The sequence below is a fragment of the Manis pentadactyla genome, chromosome 9, assembly GCF_030020395.1.
Source record: "Manis pentadactyla isolate mManPen7 chromosome 9, mManPen7.hap1, whole genome shotgun sequence".
NCBI classification, from domain to species: domain Eukaryota; kingdom Metazoa; phylum Chordata; class Mammalia; order Pholidota; family Manidae; genus Manis; species Manis pentadactyla.
The window spans coordinates 66,671,504-66,691,740 of NC_080027.1; the positions used below are offsets into that span (position 1 = coordinate 66,671,504).

General features: G+C 33.3%; 1 protein-coding gene across 10 annotated transcripts in view; it reads right to left on the reverse strand.

Moving 5' to 3' along the window:
• The window catches only part of LOC130684907 (uncharacterized), a 317,150-nt gene that overhangs the window by 105,495 nt on the left and 191,418 nt on the right, over positions 1–20,237 (reverse strand). For 7 of the 10 annotated variants that reach the window (XM_057507506.1, XM_057507508.1, XM_057507505.1 and 4 more), the window contains one exon: positions 11,999–12,088. The exons of 2 other annotated variants lie outside the window; for them this stretch is intronic. In XM_057507506.1, coding sequence (XP_057363489.1) covers positions 11,999–12,088 — 90 coding nt within the window. Of the gene's footprint in view, positions 1–11,998; positions 12,089–13,367; positions 15,919–20,237 lie in introns of those variants that run through there. One more of the 10 variants, XM_057507511.1, reaches the window with a different exon arrangement.

Genomic DNA, 20,237 nt, shown 5'->3' on the forward strand with positions numbered 1-20,237 from the left:
ATTTGGTATACATGGAATTACTTCAAAACAATCTGGAGGTTTGAATGAAAATTTCACCTCATCTTGGGATTGCAGCCACATGCTGACTGAGTGCAGCCTCAGGAAAATCTCCCCTTCTCCCATCAGCAGCAAGGGATCAAGAGAAGGCCACGGGCTACAGAACTGGGAGAGCTATATTTGATTCTTAATATCTACCAGACACAAACAGTACAGCCTTTAAAAGTTCACCTTAACTTTCCTGAACCACTTTACCCTTATTATTGAAATGAACATGATAATATTTACTTAATAATAAAAATAATAGTTATAATAGTATTTGTGAAGTACTTACAGTATGCCAGGCACTATTCTAAGCATACTTAAAACTCACAACAAACTGATGTAGTAAATATTAATATCCTAGTTCTCAAATGAGTAAAATGAGGCACAGAGAAAGTAAATAACATGCTCAAGATCACAGAACTGATAAAATGTTAAAGCTGAGAACTGAACACAAGCAATCTGGCTATTACTTCTGAGCTCTTAATCTCTGTTATGCAAAATGCCTAGTTCAGGGTACCTAATCAGTAAATACTAGATTCTCTCTTTTATCTTCTTTTTGATCACATTTAGTTTTCAGGTGTTTATAAGACTTCTTGTCCCAATCTTTTAATAAACCGTGGAAGCTTCCAACTTGCTGGATGTGCCATTGGTTAAATTACTGGCTATGATGCATCTGTTCATATCTATCTTCAAATTCTTATTTCACCCTCTACATTAGTAATCATGGCTGCTTGTATTTATTTTTAAAGATTCTTTTGGTTTCAAACACTTTTTTGTCTTGGTTTCCATGACAACTCTTTCTTCTGGCTTTCTTTCTGCCTGTTTGGCTAGGAAATGGCAAATCTAGGGATGTAGGTATTATGCCATTTCCCTCTGTATTACATGGCTTCCTTTTGCAATGTTTTTACTTTCTGGGTCTGGTCCATACTCTGCTAACCTGAGTTCATATGTGATTCATTATCACTTATTTCTTTAGGGGGTATTTGTAGCTTCAGCTTCCAATGCTGAAGTGTCAATATTTCTAGTTTCATTGTTTGATTCTGAATACAGAAAATCTTTTATCATGGCATATGCTATTCTGTGATCAGCCTCCTGCCTCCATCTCTGATGCATTTTCAAACTATATGGGGAGATCCCACACTCACCACTGTGCTCCTGATGGCATACTTTACCCAAGCTCAGGTCCTTTGGGTGTTTGTCTGTCTCCTCTGCCTGGAACTCTCCTGTTATGTATGATTTACCAGCTATATTCGCATCCTTCAGGTCTCCAGAGTGATTTTCTATTACAATGCTATATTTTATTTATACATGTTGTAGTAAAAAATGCATACATATATCTTTATTTGCTCACCTGTTCATTATTTATCTTCCCAAAGTACAATTCAAGAATTATCAAAGCAAAGCCAAGATTGTTTTGTTCATGGCAATATCCCTAAAACCTACTGCAATATTTCTCATATAGTGGAATTGCACTAAATGCTTATTAAATAGATTAAATAAATGAAATTAAGTCACTCTGCCCCATAGTTATTATTATTTATTATCTTAAAACTATATTTTTGCTCTCTCAATAACAGAATAAGACAAATGCATCTCTAATTGCCCAATATTCTAGTAAGAACAAAGTTATTTGTGTTTTAGACTTCTATTCAGCAAATAACAACATGATTTGAGGTACATTTTAAATATTAGTGATAGAGTGTATCACTTCTTGAATAAATAAGGAATTCCCTGGCATAACAGGCAAATGTTGTATGATTTTATTCATGCATTTTCCCCAGCAAAGAATTCATAATTTTCATGAGATTGTCAAAGATCTAAATATGAGATTTAAAAATTTTAATCATTGCCTCCTTATATAGTGAAAACATAATTCTTTTATCATGATTTTAGATATATAACTACTTTGAGAATCAACAGGGTGGCAGTTTACATAGTTGAAGTTTAATTCCCTAGATTTTCAAATCAATTTATTATCTTTTATTAACTATCCACTTTGTATATATGTCGTATAGAAGGTAAAATAGTCATGGAGTGGAGGTGAATTTATAATTGAAGGATGACTATCACTTCTAACACACCTCCAATAGCCTAAAATATATATGTTTTTATTTTTTTAAAGGGATTTTAAAAATAATCTATATACAGTGTTTCTTAGTATATGTTATTTTTCATAAATAGAGAAAATTCTTTATTATATAAAGTAGTCAAGCATTATTTGCCACCTTATCAAATTAAATTTCATTTTTTCCTTATGCTTGGGAATGTCCAAGATTGGTCATTTGGTAATATAAAATACAGCTATACTGTAAATTTTATTCATTATATTATTGGGACTACTCCAAAATGGCCCCAATCTTGGCAGTTATTTTAAAAGTTCCTGTGGCCTCCAAAACTCAATAACTAATCAGTTTTGATTTCCCCAGAAGATTTTGTGGCTGATTTCAAAGTGTAAACTGAAGCAAAATGCCATACAAATGAATGCATTATTTCTTTTATATCACAATTTAGGTTTAGAGGTCCCTCCACCACACTCTTTCCTTGCTTCCAGCAAATACCTTGAACTTGTGTTGGGAAGATTGATACATAACTAAATAAACAAACATTTATAATTTAGGTACAAATAAACACTATAAGGAAAAAGGGGATGAAGTCTAATTTTAATTGTAACTAAGGGATCGAGGGAGACTGTATTTAGGAAGTATTGTTAAATCAGTGCATGTAAGAGAGAGAGAGAGAGAGACACATGATAGATAGAGAGAGAGATAGATCTCCAGCAGCTGAAACTTGGAAAGAAAAGTTATGGCTGCAGCCATAATAGAATACCTAGCACCAGTTTTACCTTCTTCCACTAAATAACAAGAAAACTGGGGGAAAAAAGTCTATGAATCTTTACTCAAACATTGAAAAATAAAAATTATGGGACTGTGATCTCTCGGAGAAGGAGAAAAATGAGGTGAGCCTATAGGATCAATCCTGGTTTTCTGCCTAAAGATGCTTTCTGAGAAACAGCACAAGGAGGAGGGTCTGAGCAGAACACAGTGGTTTCATTAAGTTGTCAAGAGAGAGTTTGGCAAATGAGGAGACTAAACATGTAGAGCATATGGGATGTATTCCAGGGGATAGAGCTGCTCAGAGAAAGAGCTCCATAAATCTTCACAGACCCACCCGTAACTTGTATCTGTTACTGCGTATTATTCACAGGAGACCAAAGTGAGATTCCCAAAAATAAACAGAAGATGAGAAAGTCACTGACATAAGAAACACTACAGTGACAGAAGACCTGCTCCCTCCTCTCGAAAAACACAAAAAAACAAAAACCTTCTTAAAATTAAGGGAAGAGGTACAGGAATAAATAAATAAACAAACAAATAAGTAAACAAACAGATGCACAAAATTATGTGCGCATTTCTATATCACTGTTAATTCCACTTGCCATAATTAGACCTTTTATTAACTCATTGAATAGTCTAAATCCAGTGTTTTTCTTATCATAGGTGAAATATCACCTTCTATGTATGAAGACAACTACACCTCTCTGAGGACACCATCTCTCTGACTTTTCAGTAGTTAACATATGATTAGCAGACAATTTGGACAACATTTCTCTCATTGCCTCTTATGATGCCTATATAAGTCTATTGATTCATATTGTCTGATTTAAAAGCAAAAAAAGCACAATCTTATAACAGGTAAAGAATTGACTACATGACCTCAGAGGTCATTCCCATCTTTACTGTGTATACATCTGATTGCTCTTTGCATTTAAATCAAATATGATGATATAGCTATTAAAAATCTCATGTGGTTAGAACCCATTTGCCAGTTCTGGTAAGATTTTAAAATCTCCATACTTTATCCTTTTACATTAACATATATCACGGAAAACATATGTGTACATACACACACACACACATACTACATAAACTATATACTATACATAGTGTATATATATTTAGTTTGGTATTGTTTTTTATCTTCCTTATTTTTTAAATAGTCAATTAGACCAATTTTGGTTCATTTTTTTTTAACCAGTTCATGTGTTTATTCATGTACTTCTTTTTCATAAATGAATAATGGAAGCAGCTTACAGTTCAACTGTATATTGTAATTAGGCTTTTTAAATCATCAAATTAGGAGCCTGGGAAATATAAATTAGAAGAAAAATGCTGGATACAACTATAGATGAGGCATGATGACAAGACTATTAGCAGTTGTCATAGCTGGGTGATGGGTACAGGAGATTCAATATAGGTTTGTTTTTACATTGAAGGAGTTTAGAATTTCCATAATAAAAAATATTTTGTACAACATATTGGTTTTAGAATTAGAATAATCTGGACTCAATTCTAAAATCTGACAATGACTAGCTCTATGACCTTGGGCAATTTTCAATTTTTCTTATGCTTAATTTCTTCATCTATAAAATGAAGCTACTATTCCATTATAAAGAGTCTATAAGAACAAAATAGATAATGTATTTCACCTCTAGCTGCAATTCACAGTCATAATTTACCCATGTGGTGTTTTTGTGTTAATGAAAACAGATTCTCTCCTTCAAGACATCTTAACTACTGTTAAAAAAATGAATATGTGAATTTAAGCTAAGTTTAGTATACATAGGGTGCCAATGCTGTGCCGTGTGCCACATGCTCAGTTATGTACAGTGGCACTAAGTTGTCACAAAGTACATGTTAAATACATTGTTGTTATAATTATTCCCAGTCATCAAAACCATATAAAAATGGTAGAAAACTGGAAGCCTGGAATTTCACATCAGCTAGTGCACAGGTGGGTAGTATTCATCTCCTTCAGGCTACACCCCCAACACTGACTTGATCAATTCTCCACTTTCATACATCTAAACTGCCTTAGTTTAACCATATTTGTTAGGAAGGGAGAACAATATGCCATGTCTCTGACCACCAGCCTTTCCATGAAAAGGGTACTCGCTGCTTCTGCTGACCTCTTAGATCAGGTTTCTAAGATTTCTAAGGTTTCCTTTCTGTTTTTCTTTCCTAATTGTTCTTTTTGTTGAACTACTTTTTTCCTTGTAAGCTGCTTCAAATCATTTTTATTCATAAAACATGGGATATTTAGATAAATAAAAATAACATTTTAAATGAAATATGGGCAGAGTTTCACATTTTCTGGAATTGCTGAGCAGGGACACATTCATTTTATGAATTGTGGGACTGTGTTGAGTAGAACACTGATGAGATACGGAGACTCCACATGCTTTGTAACATGTTGCTTATGTACTAGAATTGAGATTACATGATAACAGAAGAGGTTTCCACTAGTTGTTATGAAATGACCAACATCATCCTTGATGTGATCAGATCTCTGCTTTGTAACTCCACAAACCGCAGTCATATCTTTACATCAACAAAAAATACAGAGCTGGGAATATAAATTATTATTTTTAGCTTTATTTTTATTAACCATAAAACCCACTTAGGAAGTAAATTATTAATTATAGATATTTCTCATCATAACTTTAGAATAACATTTATTTATATAATTTTATTTAATTGATTTTATTTTTAATCAATATTAGGTTTTACAAAGGAAATACAGCCTTTTAAAATTTGTTTTGATTACCTAAAGTGATTAATTCATTGATTTAGTTTTTACTACCAAGTCTTTATATATTCCTACAGGATTTTTCATCAATCTGTGATTAAAGTAAAATGAAATTATTAATCAACTTGATTTTAATGTCATTGACAAGGATATAATTTTGTATGGTAGTTACATTAGTTTATTTTAGCATAGAGAATTTAGCAGTAGAAAGTGCTTTTCCAATGTAACATATTTCAATTTATTTAAATAATTTATTAGTAAAGATATTTTTAAAATATTTATTATGTGGCAAGAAATTTGAATGCATTTTCTCATTTCATAACAACCCAATGAAGATAGGCATTATTACCATTTTCAATTTACAGATGAAGAAATAAAGACACAAAATAAACCAATAATTCTCCCAAAGTCCCCAAAACAGTATGAGACAGAACGAAGATTCTAACCCAGGCTTCTCTGGCACCAAACCCTCTGTCCTTATCGCCATATGTTACCCAGTAAATAATGAGCCGTTAGCCTAAAGAAGGCATCCATCCACAAGCTTATGTAGGTGACACTAAAATCCTCAGAAGTACAAGGGTTTCTATTTCAAGAGAGCTATTTAGCCTAATACTATTTTTTATTATAAATGAGAGAGATGACAATTCTCTAAAGAGAAAAGGACCACAAATCCCTTTACCCTAACACAATTATTTAAATTAACCTCAATGAGAATATTATTGGGTTGAGTAAAAAGGCAGAGTTCAGAGGCTTGTTTAAAGTATTGCACTAAAACACGGAAGTCCAGATGCGGCGGGGTGCCTGAACCTCAGAAAGTGAGAAGGCAGAGGGGTATGTGCGCATCTGGCAAACCCCACAGGTGAGAGAGAGAGTTCTCCTTGGACAAGTTAGTTGAGGCCATTCTTCTCATCTTTATTAGAAAGGGTGTGTAGGAAGAGGCAGAGCCAGAGAGGAACAGGGCAGATATAGACCCTTTTTTGCAAGAAATGGGCTGATGATCAGCCTCTGGAAGCACCAGAATATTGCTGCCAAAAGCAGGTAGAAATCTTAAAATATATCATTAAAATCACCAGAGAGGAATATTTAATCCAATGGCACATAAAATTACCAGAAAGCACTATGGGAATGACTGAACTTGCTCTATGGAATCAGAATTAATACATTAATACAATTTTTAAAAATCGAAGCAAATAGATAAAGAGATAGATCCTACTCTTCAAAACAATAGTAAGTTCTAATATTAACGATATTAATCCCGAGGACCTTCTCAAGAGAGAGAATTGATACGACCATTACATGGGTGCAAAAAAAGAAAAAAAATTGTATGGATCTGATTTTACCCAGTTTTGTTTTCCCTAGTTTGTCCTAATCCTATTTCACCTACTCACCTTCTGATTTTTGCATAATCTTGTGTTAAAAGGTGTAATTTCTTGGTACTGGGGCTTCTGAACTAATTATAAGGGAATCTCATTTTCCCTGTCTATAGTAGCTTAAACAGCATCTTCATCAGGTATTTATATTATTTTACCTATTCTGGTTCCTATTAGCTAATGACTGGATTCAGGTAAACCAGAAACTTAAGAGTTTCTTTTCTTCAAAAACATCTACAAAGACTCTTGGGATAATTTCCTCTGCAGCTCAGTAGCATTAGGACAGGTAGCAGAAGCAAAATTTTAGCACAAATATAACTTATAAATAGAACAATGTTTCCATTCAATTCATAACTATGCAGAAGTAATGGATTTGATTCCTTCAGTATTAAACTATGAAGATTCCCCAACTGCAATATGATTTTTCACTATAAAAATAATTACAATAATAATTAACAATTACAACAGTTATATAATCTGTAACTTGCTTTCAAACACTTCAGTGTAGGCAGTGCAGTATTTTTATATGTGCTAATTAGTTCTCATCTCTACTGTAGAAGTTAGTTAATAGATAAAAACTCTTTAATCAAATGTACTATGAGAGTTTCAACTATAGCTATGGGGATTTCCCTGCAATGTCTGTCAATTGCCATATAGCTGTTAGTACAATTTTTTTTCCATTGATAATATTAGTGATAATAAGGCTTATGGAACAAATAGAAAAAGTGTAAATATTGTACATATTATATTTTTGGATAGCCAAGCATATGGGAATCTGGTGAGTTTAGCAGTTTTCACTCTGAGAGTATATACGTTTACTGGGGGCTCAGATTAGGACGTATGCCCTCTATGTAAAGGAGGATTCCTTGCCTGATCTAACCAGAAAAATTCACTCAATCTTCCACAATAAAGAACCTGCCCCAGGTACTTATGGAATTCCTTGAGACAGAATTTTGATTTTTACCAAGTTTATAAGAAGAGGTTGTATAAATACTGCCCTGTATATGTGACTTCTTGCTAATAGATATTTCTGGGTGCAGCAGAACTTAAACCGTAACTTGATTTAAAGAAGCAAATCCCCTGGTAATGATGTTGAGATCACAGCTTCCTACCACCCTCCTCTTATGCTATGTGACTGGTAATTACTGTAACAACAATCTATTTAGCACTTACCACGTAAAAGCAGCTTCATGCTACTGTGTACCGTTGAGCACGCTGTGTATAGCAACCAATCACCCGTGAGTCATTACTATATACTACAAAGGGTCCAAATACTATGAAGGTCAAACTGACTTAAGTCCGTTCACAATAATAATAACTATAATAGCCAGCATCTACTGAAGGTTTGCTATGAGCCAGACACTACTCGAGCACTTTAAATGTATTATCACGCTTAATCTTCATAATGGACCTAGAAATTAGATACAATTTTACATCTGTATTCAGAATGATGAGACATATGCTTATGCACAATACATATATTTATGTAAATATAATCATTGTATTATATAAATTAATTTACAATCTTAGATAACAAGCCCACACCTCCTCTCATTGTTCAACTTTGACTTCATAATTAAATATTTAATGGCTATTTAATAACTGCTTGTATTAATGTGTCATTTTCATAATAAAGTGCAATTCAGTTATTTCTAGTATTTTTAAGATTTTAGTCATAGAGAATGCATTAATATGCATCTCTCTGTATTAAATTTTGGGGGTTTTGTTGAGTTATAATAATAAATGCCGGTAATTAGCTTTCTATATTAGAATATATAAATGCCTATATAACTATTGTTATATGCTACTCCCTTATCTTTTGAAAAGAACATACCAATTAATCATGGCAACTGCTATGTAACTATGGTACAATGGGTGTTATAATTACAACTATGTTTATTTTATTAGAGTAAAACTGGTGCTGGGAAGTTGTTTTGAAACACATTCCTTTGATCAATGACAAGAGAGGTTTATTATTTGCCTTCTTTATGTTAAGTGCACTCTTCTTTGTATTTGTTTACTTTTTCAAAATTCAGCACCAAGTGTGAATGGTTCATTTAAGCCATTTCTATGTTTGATAGTGTTTTTCAAGAGTGAATACAAAACTAAGTAAACAAGCAAAAAAACCTTTTCTATCAGCACATGTTTGGAATTTCGTGATGCCAATTATCTAACTGACTAGGCTTGAAATGGTTAAATGTATGGAACAATATATTTATACTAGAGAGCTACTAAAAGATCCTTACAACAGAGCTTATATGTAAGCATCCCAGATCCTTTTATACAAACCACATCTAACAATTGATATTTGGTCCTTATGTGCCCAACTGGAATTTCTGATTTCCAGTTCTCCTATCCGTGACATTCCCTACAGTCTTTACTCATGCCATTTTCTGCCTGGAACACTGCTCTAAACACTCCTGCAACTGGGACAGATCTCAAGTTATCATTTCAGCAGGGAGATCATCCTTTACATTTGACAAATTAGGTTAGTTCCCCATTCCATGCTCCATGAACACCCTGTTCTATATCTTTATATCCCAGTAGAATATTTGCTTATGGATGACAGGAATATATTTGTCTAATTCATTGTAGTGCAGTATTTATCATAGTATGAGACCTTGGTAAGCATCTTTAAATGCATGGATAAATGGAGAGAGCCAAGTTAGGTATCTGGAAACTACCAACATTTTTTGCTGTGTTATAAGCTCTGAGCTCTGTTTCTTCACAATAACTGTATTTCCATGGGTTATAGTTTTTGCCCTTCAAATCAGAGTAGACACAACTCCCGAGTAAAGGAGGTAAAATGTATTTTTCAACAAAGGTTAAGATCAGAGTAAGGTACAAGACAGAGATGAGATTTATTTTAGGGAAAGAGACTAGAATTTAACCTCATTTCTAGATGCAGAAGCTGTCAGTCATCAAGGATTTTTTGAAACCTGAAAATACATTGCTTGGCAAAGGGCCTGCCCTCTAGATAAAATTACTTCCAGATACCCTTGAAAACTTTTTTAGAGGTTAGGACCCTTGCCGTAACCTATCCAATTAGAAATGGCCCATCAATGTGGCTCTCACACTGACTCCCGGTAACAAAGTGTGTAGTGTCAGAATAGTCTGCATGAGATGAAGGTAGGCAAGAAATCCATTGTCCAACTCTCACCCTAAAATATTATGCTATTAAATGTTGGCCAAATAGGTTGATAAGTTCTCCTTCTCTAGAGACTGTAATGAATAAAGGTATGAGTACATGAAGAGTTAAATTTAATAACTAGCATTGATTTATTTTTACTTAGGTGGCCAAGATACTTAGAAATTGTCATTTTACTCTTGATTATACTCATTTTCTCTTTACAGAGGAAATGTTTCCAGCTTAGTTTAATTCCACAAGCTGAAAAAGTAGTTCAAGATTTGCAGTAGCCCTTTTCAAGGAAAAGTGAATTTATAAACATGAGAATCCACAAGGTATTATAAAAGCAACAGAAAGTGTCAGGTTCACAGTGCATGCCCTGCCTTAGGATTGGAGCATCAGGTTTTGAAATCCACACATTCATTTCGCTTACCACCTATATTGTCTTTTGTTCATTCTCTATATAACAAGAGACCATTTGAGAAAATATTTCTTTTAGCAGTTAGTAAACTTTGGTGACAGGTTTTAATAAATAATAAACCAACTTCTTCCTAAATAAACTTAAGTTGCTATTGTTACTTTCTATTTAAGTGAATAGTTAATCATTTCACTAACAACACAGGTAGCCTCCTAACTATTCATATGTCAGAATCTTTTCTCTGTGTATTTTCATAGACCTCATCCTTGTTTTGCTATGCTTTTGATTTAAATCTTTCCATAAACATGACAATCTATTTTACTCTACAACCCACATCTTTGTTGCCTGAATTCTATACAAGAGGATTGTAGTCTTGTCTTTTAAAGAGCTGTTCTAGGACATGTAACTTCTGGCTCTGGGTCATTTATAAAGCTGCACTCAAAGTTGTCTGGGGCTTCAGTCAGCTTAAGGTTTGATTAGGGAAGGTTTCTTTTCCAATCTTATGGGTTTTTTGGTATGATTCATTTTTTTTGCAAACGATAGCACTGAGAGCCTCTTTTCCTTGCTGGCTATTAGGCAAAGGCCACTCTCAGGTCCTTACCTCATTACATCTCTCCATAAGGCTATAGGTTTTGTAGAAGAGATTCAATGAGAGAGGGAGAGGGTCAGCAGAACAGAAGCCACTGCCTTTGGTAATTTAGTATCAGAAATGATAGCCCACCACTTCTGCCATATTCTAGTCATTAGGACTGAACCACTAGGTCTAGCCCATCCTCAAAGAAGGGTTACCTAGGGGAATGACTGTTACAATGCGGGGATGAATAACATAAGTAGGGATTACCATGAGAAATTTTAGAAGATGTATTCCTCAGACACACATGTTGAAATGAAGAAATAACACTTCACTCACATGCAGAAGACCTACTGGCATATGTAAGGAATGCTGTAGGAACCACAAACATGCTACTAGATCTAATAATTAAGCTCAACAAGGTTATAAAGTACAGGATCAATATACAGAAAACAAATCAATGTCTGTATACTAGCAACAAATAGCATTAATTGTAAAAATACCATTTATAATACCATCAAATGTGTAACAAAATATATACAAGATCTATACATTGAAAACCACAAAACGCTGCTGAGAGAATCAAAAAATAGCCAAAAAATGGGGAGATATATTATGTATATAAATTGGGAATTCAATAAAGATGTTAATTCTTCCTAAAATCAATCTATATGCTCAATGAAATCCCTATCAAAAATCCTAGGTATTTTTATAGAAATTAACAAGATGATGTCAAATATTTTTTTGGGAATGCAAAGAACCAAAAATACTGATTTCTTAAAAACCAAGAATAAAGATTTAGTAATCAAACTATTTGATTTTAAGAATCACTGTAAAGCTAAAGGAATCATGAAAATGTTGTAAAGGCATAAGAATAAACTTACAGATCAGTAGAACAGAATATAGGTTCCATATCTTGGTAGTCAGTTGATCTTTCAAAAATGCAGACAACTCAATGGAGAAAAGACAATCTCCTAAAAAATATTTGTTGGAGTAATTATATATCCACATGTCAACATATTTTTAAGTAATGTAGAACTTTGCCTTGCATTACACACAACATTTAACTCTGAATTTATCATAGAATGAAATATGAAATCTAGAACAATAAACTTTTTATTTTTTAATTTATTTCTTATTGATATATAGCGGATATGCAATATTGTATTAGTTTCAGGTGTATAACATAGTGACTCAACAGTTATATACAATTCAAAATGCTCACCACAGTACATGTAGTTACCATCTGTTCCATATGATAAACTTTTAAACAAAATATACTAGAAAAGTTTTGCAACCCTTGTGTAAGAAACTATTTCTTAGGGCACAAGAAATACAAACCATAAATTTTAAAGTGATAAATTCAATATTATTTAACTTGAAAACTTCTGCCCTTAAAAAAGAAACCATTAAGAAATTAAAAGGTAAGCCAGTAATAGGAGAAATCTTCATATGCGTATATTTAATCAAAATATATTAACTAAAATGGTACTCTCAATGCCATAACAGCAAAAATTACCCGCACAAAGTGGTCAATATATTTGCACATATACTTCACATAGGAAGGCATATCAATTGTCAATAAATACATGAAAAGATGTGCAAATCATTAGTCATCAGGAAAATCCAAATTAAAACTACAATGTGATATTTCCATACATTTACTAAAATGGATAAAATTTAAGGGAATAACAATATCATGTGTTGGCAATGATTTGAACCAACTGGAATGTACTATGTTGCTCGTGGGAACACAGAATGGTAGGACCACTTTGGAAAAGAGTCTGGAAATTTCTTAAAAATTAGCCACACATACAACCCAGAAACTGTACTATTGGATGTTTAGACCAGAGGAATGAAATATTTTAGTCCAGACCATGAGAATATTTGTCAACTCAATGAATTGCACAAAACTATTTATAGTGGCTACATTCATAATTACCACAAACTGGATACAACTGAAATGTACTCCAAGTAGTGAAAGCTAAACAAATTGTGATAAAATTCTACTCAGAAATTTTGCTCATAAATCAATAGGAAAATTAACTGCTACAGTAGGAAAATTTATTGCTACAATAAGAAAATTTACTGCTACACACAGAAACATGGATGAATCTCAGAAACATGCTGAGTGAAATAAGCCAGACATAATGGAATGCATATTATATGGTTCCATTGATACAAAACAGTGGAAAGGATAAATATAATCTATAGTGACATTACAGGAGAACAGTAGTTACCTAGTGATGGAAGTGAAGATACTGAGTGGTATCTGAGTAAGAGCTGGAAACATTTTGGGTTTAATAGAAATAAATATTCTATTTCTTAAATAGTTACATAACTGTATACACTTATCAAAAGTTTTTACTATACACTTACAATGGATGTATTTATAATATATTAATTTCCCCTCAATAAAGTTGACACTATCTTTTTTCTTTTGCATTCCAGAGGGTAGAGATTAGAGCCTCTTCTCTTCTCCCATTTTATGTCTACTTATATGAGCTAAATTTTTTATAGTCATCTATGACTTGAAGATTACATACCTGAGCTGTGAGGTGGGAACTATGTAGTTACAGTATCATAAAAGAGTAGACTGAACATGAAACCATAGCTGAGAGGAAATATTTCTTGTTTTTTATATCTCTCTGTTCATGATTAAAATCTATAAATGGAGCAAACATCTGGAAAAGATTAGGTCAGGAGCTGATCCTCTTTCTCTATCAGGATATAGGTTTCTGCAGTAAAAGCCATTCTCCCCACACTACTATATAACATGGGAATCAGGAGTAAATTTCTCCGAACGAACATCAAAATATTAAGCAGGGGAAGAGCTGCTGAAACCCCAGCATCCCTTAACCATTACTAAACAACCATAACAGATACATAGGAGGAGAGCTGAGCTTTTTTCATCCCCCATATGAAAGTCCCATGGATATTCTATGTCATATAAAAAGCCACAACAGCATGTATGGTGAACGAGAACAGTCCTGTGACAGGCATACTTGTTTACTACTAGTGTGGTTCAATTTACCTCTACTGCTTTCTGAAGATTTCCATTTCAAAAGTGTCTCACTTAAAAAAATTAGGCCTGGTTGATAATATATGCCTTATAATAATTCACCAGAACAAGATAAAAAGGACTAAAAGCATACATCCTGTGGTAATGTTTTTTTCTTTGAATCACTAAACTATACATGCAATAAGTTTTCTAATTTGATAAGTGCACGAGCTATATATTTTTAAAATGAATTCTAATAGTAAATATGATAGCTATGAAAAGAGGAAAAGAAAAAATAGACTTTGATAGGTATTGGTCACTATACTTGAAGACTTCTTCATGCAACAAAATTTGAATAGTAGAATAAAATCCCTTTCGGTTTGAGGTCATGAGAAATAGTAGCATACTTGTATCTTTGCTCCACTTTACAAGATAATTTCCAATTTCTACTAGACAATGTTATTAAAATTATTTATTTTCCATTTTATGTGAGGTTTTTATTGATCTGTTATTTTAATGGTAAAAACTTAAAATTATCACCCACACTGCCACAGCTTTGTATTCCAATGTATGGGTTCCAGTTAACAGCTGACATGTATAAATAATCTCACTTGATTTGCAAGTGCAAATTCTGCTGAATTTTCTGATCATGATGAATTGCAGTGCTAATGAGGCAGTGTGTGGGAGATAGGTTTATTGTGAGAAATGTTTTGTCACACTGTCTTCAAATTTGGGAAATTCTGCTATAAGCTTTGGAATTAGAAGATAAAGTGACTTTAGCAAAGGAAATTAATTATTATGCCTGGTGGTAAACAGCATTGAAAAATTTTCAGAGAATCATTTCTACCCCCAGTAGCATCTTTGTAATGAATTACCTCATAATCACTTGAATGAGATGCTACAGTGCATTATCCATATGATGTAAAAGATCAGGGTTTCCTATCTTTAGTGTCATGCATAATTAGCTGACTCAGGGAATAATCCCAAATAATTCATTCGTATTTTTTCCTTCTCACCATTTTAGAAATGACTAAGGGCAAAATATATGGCCCAAATTAGTTTTTTCACTATAGAAATATTTTTAAGCAAGTGTTGAGATAGTTAACAAATACTATTGCGAACTACCAGAAATAGAAGCATTGCTTTTGTTTATTTCATTTTGAGACAGTTGTCTGAAATATACCATCCTTCAATTACTTTCCTCTTAACTTTCTGGTCTGATAAAAGAGCTGATTTAGAACATGTGGTGATTGATGATTCCCTTTCAGGACAATATATCACTGCTTTTCCCAGACATTTCCAATGGTGAGTAAAAATCCTATATGTGAAGTTCAACCTAAGGGAATGATTAAATCATTTAAAAGAAACTTAGGAATGTGTATAGGTGCAATAACTGGTATAAAGTGAAGGGGATATCCTGTCATTTTCGGAAAGAGACCTGGATTATGCAACCTTCCAGGCACGCCCTTTATGTGTTTGTGAGAAACTGTGAGATTGAGGGAAATACACATGTTTTTCTGAAAGAAAAGAGATAAAGGATACATCCATAACATCTTTATTTACAAAGACTAATCACCCCATCATATAAAGCATGCCAAATCACCATCATAATTAAACTGGGAAATGTCTCTCTGCCGGATGATGTCTCTCTCTCTCCTGGAGAAATTATTCCAGTAGCTTGAATCATACCTTTGACCTCTGTGTGTCCTTTCTAAAGGAAGAATTCAACTAATGCTGAGCAGCATTTTGTTGTTGTTCTGTGCCCCTTAGTGACTCATCCTAGGCTTCTTGGAAGTCCATGACCTTGAAAAACAAAGTCAGTGAAGTGTGACAAAAAAGTAATATTCTGCTAAAACCAAAGTGGTAGTGCATGAAGTGGTACAATTTGACTGGAATGATCCAAAATGAAATTTAGGGGTCATGAACTTCTTTGGCTAATTCATCTTTAGTACATTTTTTTAGGTGGATAAATGTAGGCATACTTTCTGAATAAGTGACATAGGTCTCCAGTTTTCCATTCTTTTTGAGCTTCACTAATGTTAGAGAATATCTTCCTTTCAGTTGGTAATTCTCTTCCAGTGGCCAAAGCTTTTACAATGAATGGTAAGTACTCTTTTTTAATTGAAATATAATTGATATACAATATCATATTAGTTTCAAGTATACAACACAGTGATCAATAGTTACACACATTAAATCCTTACCCCAACTGCTGCAGCTACAATCTGTCAACATAGAGAAGTGTTACAGAACCACTGACTATATTCTCCATACTTCACAACCATCCCTGTGAGCAACCTGTACTATGGTTGATATTTTCGTGCCCTTCTCACCCACACAACCAGCTACCCCAATGCCCATGGGAACCACCAGTCACTTCACAGTGTCTATGAGTATACTGCTATTTTGTTCATTTTGTTTTGTTTTCTTTTTAGATTCCAAGCTTATTCCACTTAACATAAAACTCTCTAGGACCATGCATGTTGCCACAAAATGGCAGGATATATTTTTTATGGCTGAATAGAATTCCATTATGTATATGTACCACCTCTACTATTAATGGACACTTCAGTTGCTTCCACGTCTTGACTATTGTAAATAATGCAGCAATAAACATAGGGATGCACATTTCTTTTTGAATCAGGGATTTTGTTTTCTTTGGCTAAATTCCTAGAAGAGGAGTTACTGAGTCGTATGGTATTTCTATTTTTAGTTTTTTAAGGAAACTCCATACTGCTTTCCATAGTCATTGTACTAATTTACATTCTCACTAACAGTTTAGGAGTGTTCCGTTTTCTCCACATCCTTGCTAACACTTGTTATTTCTTGTCTTTTGGATAGTGGCCATCCTAACTGGTGTGAGGTGATACCTGATTCTGGTTTTGATTTGCATTTACCTGATTATTAGTGATGTAGAGTATATTTTCATGTGCCTGTTCTGTATTACTTCTTTGGAAAAATGTTCAGTTCCTCTGAACATCTTTAAATCAGTTTTTTTTTTTTCTGGTGCTGAGTCATATAATTTTTTTATATATTTTGGATGTTAACTCCTTACTGGATAAATCACTCACAAATATATTCTCCCACACTGTAGGTTACCTTTTTGTTCTGTTGATGTTGTACTTTGCTGTAGAGGAGCTTTTTAGCTTGACGTAGTCCCACTTGCTCATTTTTTGTTTCTCTAACCTGGGGAGATGTGTTCAGAAAAACATTCCTCATGCTTTTATGTATATAGGAGATTTTTGCCTATGTTTTCTCCCAAGAGTTTTATGGTTTCATGACTTATATTTGGTTAGGACTTTAATCCATTTCAAGTTTACTTTTGTGTACGATGTTAGACAGTAATTCAATATCATTCTCTGCATGTAGCTATCTAATTTTCCCAACACCGTTTGTTGAAGAGACCGTCTTTTCCCCATTGCATATTTGCGACTAGTTTATCATATATTCATTGAAAATATATGTCTGAGTTTATTTCTGAGCTCTCTATCCTGTTCCATTAATCTACAGGTCTGTTTCTGTGCCAGTACCATAATGTTTTGATCACTGTAGTTTTGTAGTATAGCTTGAAGTCAGGGAACATAATACTACCAGATCTGTTCTTCTTTCTTAGGATTGCTTTGGCTATTTGGGGTCTTTTGTGGTTCCATATAAATTTTAGGATTATTGTCCTAGTTCACTGAAAAATGCTGTTGGTATTTTGATAAGATTGCATTGAATCTGTAAATTGCTTTGGGCAGGAAAGCCATATGACAATACTAATTCTTGCTATCTATGAGCATGGGATAAAGTTCCATTTATTCGTGTCTTCTTTAATTTCTCTCATGAGTGTCTTACAGTTTTCAGAGTATAAGTCTTTCACCTCCTTGGTTAGGTTTATTCTTAGGTATTTTATTTTTTTGATGTAATTGTAAATGGAGTTGTTTCCCTGATTTCTCCTTCTGCTAGTTTATTGTTAGTATATAGGAATCCAAAAGATTTCTGTGTATTAATTTTGTATCCTGAAACTCTGCTGAATTCAGTTATTAGTTCTAATAGTTTTTGGTGGAGTCTTAAGGACTTTCTATATTGAGTATCATGTCATCTGCAAATAGTGACAGTTTAACTTTTTCCTTACCAATTTGGATGCTGTTTTCTCATCATCTTTTCTGATTGCCATGGCTAGGACCTCCAGGAATATACTGAAAAAAATGGTGAGATTGGGCATACTTGTATTGTTCCTGATATTAGAGGAAAAACTTTCAGCTTTTCCCCATTAAGTATGATGTTAGCTGTGGGTTTGTCACACCTGGCTTTTAATATGTGGAGGTATGTTCCCTTTATAACCATTTTGTTGACAGCTTTTATCATGAATGAATGTTGAATTTTGTCAAATGCCTTTTCAGTTTCTCTTGAGATGATCACGTGGCTTTTAATCCTTCATTTTGATGTTTAGTTTGCTCATAATATTTAATTTTTGAATTCAGTTTGCTAATATTTGTTGAAGATTTTTGCATCTATGTTTATCAGGGATATTAGTCTATAATTTTATTTGTAGTTTCTTTGTCTGTTTTTAGAGTGGTGCTGAACTCATAGAATTAGTTTGGAAGTATTCTCTCCTCTTCTACTTTTTGGAATACTTTAAGAAGGATGCATATTAGCTCTCTTTAAATGTTTGGTAGAATTTGGCTCTGAAGCCTTCTGGTCCTCTAATTTTTTATTTGGTTGGGAGTGTTTTGATTATAAATTCAATTTTGTTACTGGTAACCAGTCTATTTATATTTTCTGTTTCTTCCTAAGTCAGTCTTGAAAGGTTATACTTTTCTAGGAATTTGTTCATTTCTTCTAGGTTGTCCAATTTATTGGCATACAATTATTTATAGAATTTTCTATTAATTTTTTGTATTTCTGTGGTGTCAGTTTTAATTTCTCCTTTTTCATTTCTCATTTTATCTGTGTCCTCTCTCTTTGTTTCTTGACAAGTCTGGCTAGGGTTTTTCTACTTCGTTTACATTCTCAAAGAAACAGCTCTTGGTTTCATTGATTTTTTTCTATTGTTTTATTCTTCTCTTTTCTTTTAAAATTTTTTGTGTATCTATTACAGGCTTCAAGCTTGTGGTTACCATAAAATTCATAGTTTCCTAAATATATAAGAATCTATTTGGTTGCTCTATTTCAAACACAGTTTTAAAGTACTTTTTTTAAAATTCTCTTCCTCCACCACACTTTATGTATTAGATGTCATAACTTACATCTTTTGGGTACCCCTTGACTGATTTTGTCTATGGTTGATTTTACTTTTTTTTTAACTTCATACTTTCTTAGTAATTAGTTTACTACCTTTTCTGTGACTTTATTTTCACTGATGAAAAGCATTTAGGCTTAAGAACATTTCCATATACAGAAGTCTCTTTTACATATCCTGTAAGTCTGGCTAAGTGGTGGTGAATTCTTTTAACTTTTGTTTATCTGGAAAACTTCTAATCTCTCCTTCAATGCTGAATGAACACCTTGCTAGGAAGAGGATTTTTGGTTATAGGTTCTTCTCTTTCAATTTCATGCCACTTCCTTCCGACCTGTAAAGTTTCTGCTGAGAAATCTTCCAATAGCCTTAAGGAGTTTCCCTCATATAAATATATATGTATATGTCTGCCTCTATTTTCTGGCTTTTAGGATTCTTTATCTTTAATCTTTGCCATTTTAATTACTATATGTCTTGGTGTTGTCCTCCTGTGGTTCCCTTTTTTAGGGGCTTTCTGTGCTTTCAGGACCTGGAGTCTATTTCCTTCCCCAGATTGGGGAAGTTTTCAGCAATTATTTCTTCAAAAAGTCTTTCTACTCCTTTGTCTCTCTCTTCTCCTTCTCGTACCTTTAATACATTGTTTCATTTGGCATTGTCACACAGCTCTCTTAGCATCTTCTCATTTTTAAAATTCCTTTTTCTGTCTGTTTTCCAGCTTGGTTGTTTTTGTGTTCTCTATCTTCCATCTCATTCATTCTTTCCTCTACTTCCAGCAGTCTACTATTCATTATCTCCATTGTATTTTTCCTTTCAGTTATTGCAATTGTCAATTCTGAGTGGCTCCTTTTCAAATTTTCTATCTCTTTGTTGAATTTCTCACTGAGATCATCAATTCTTTTCC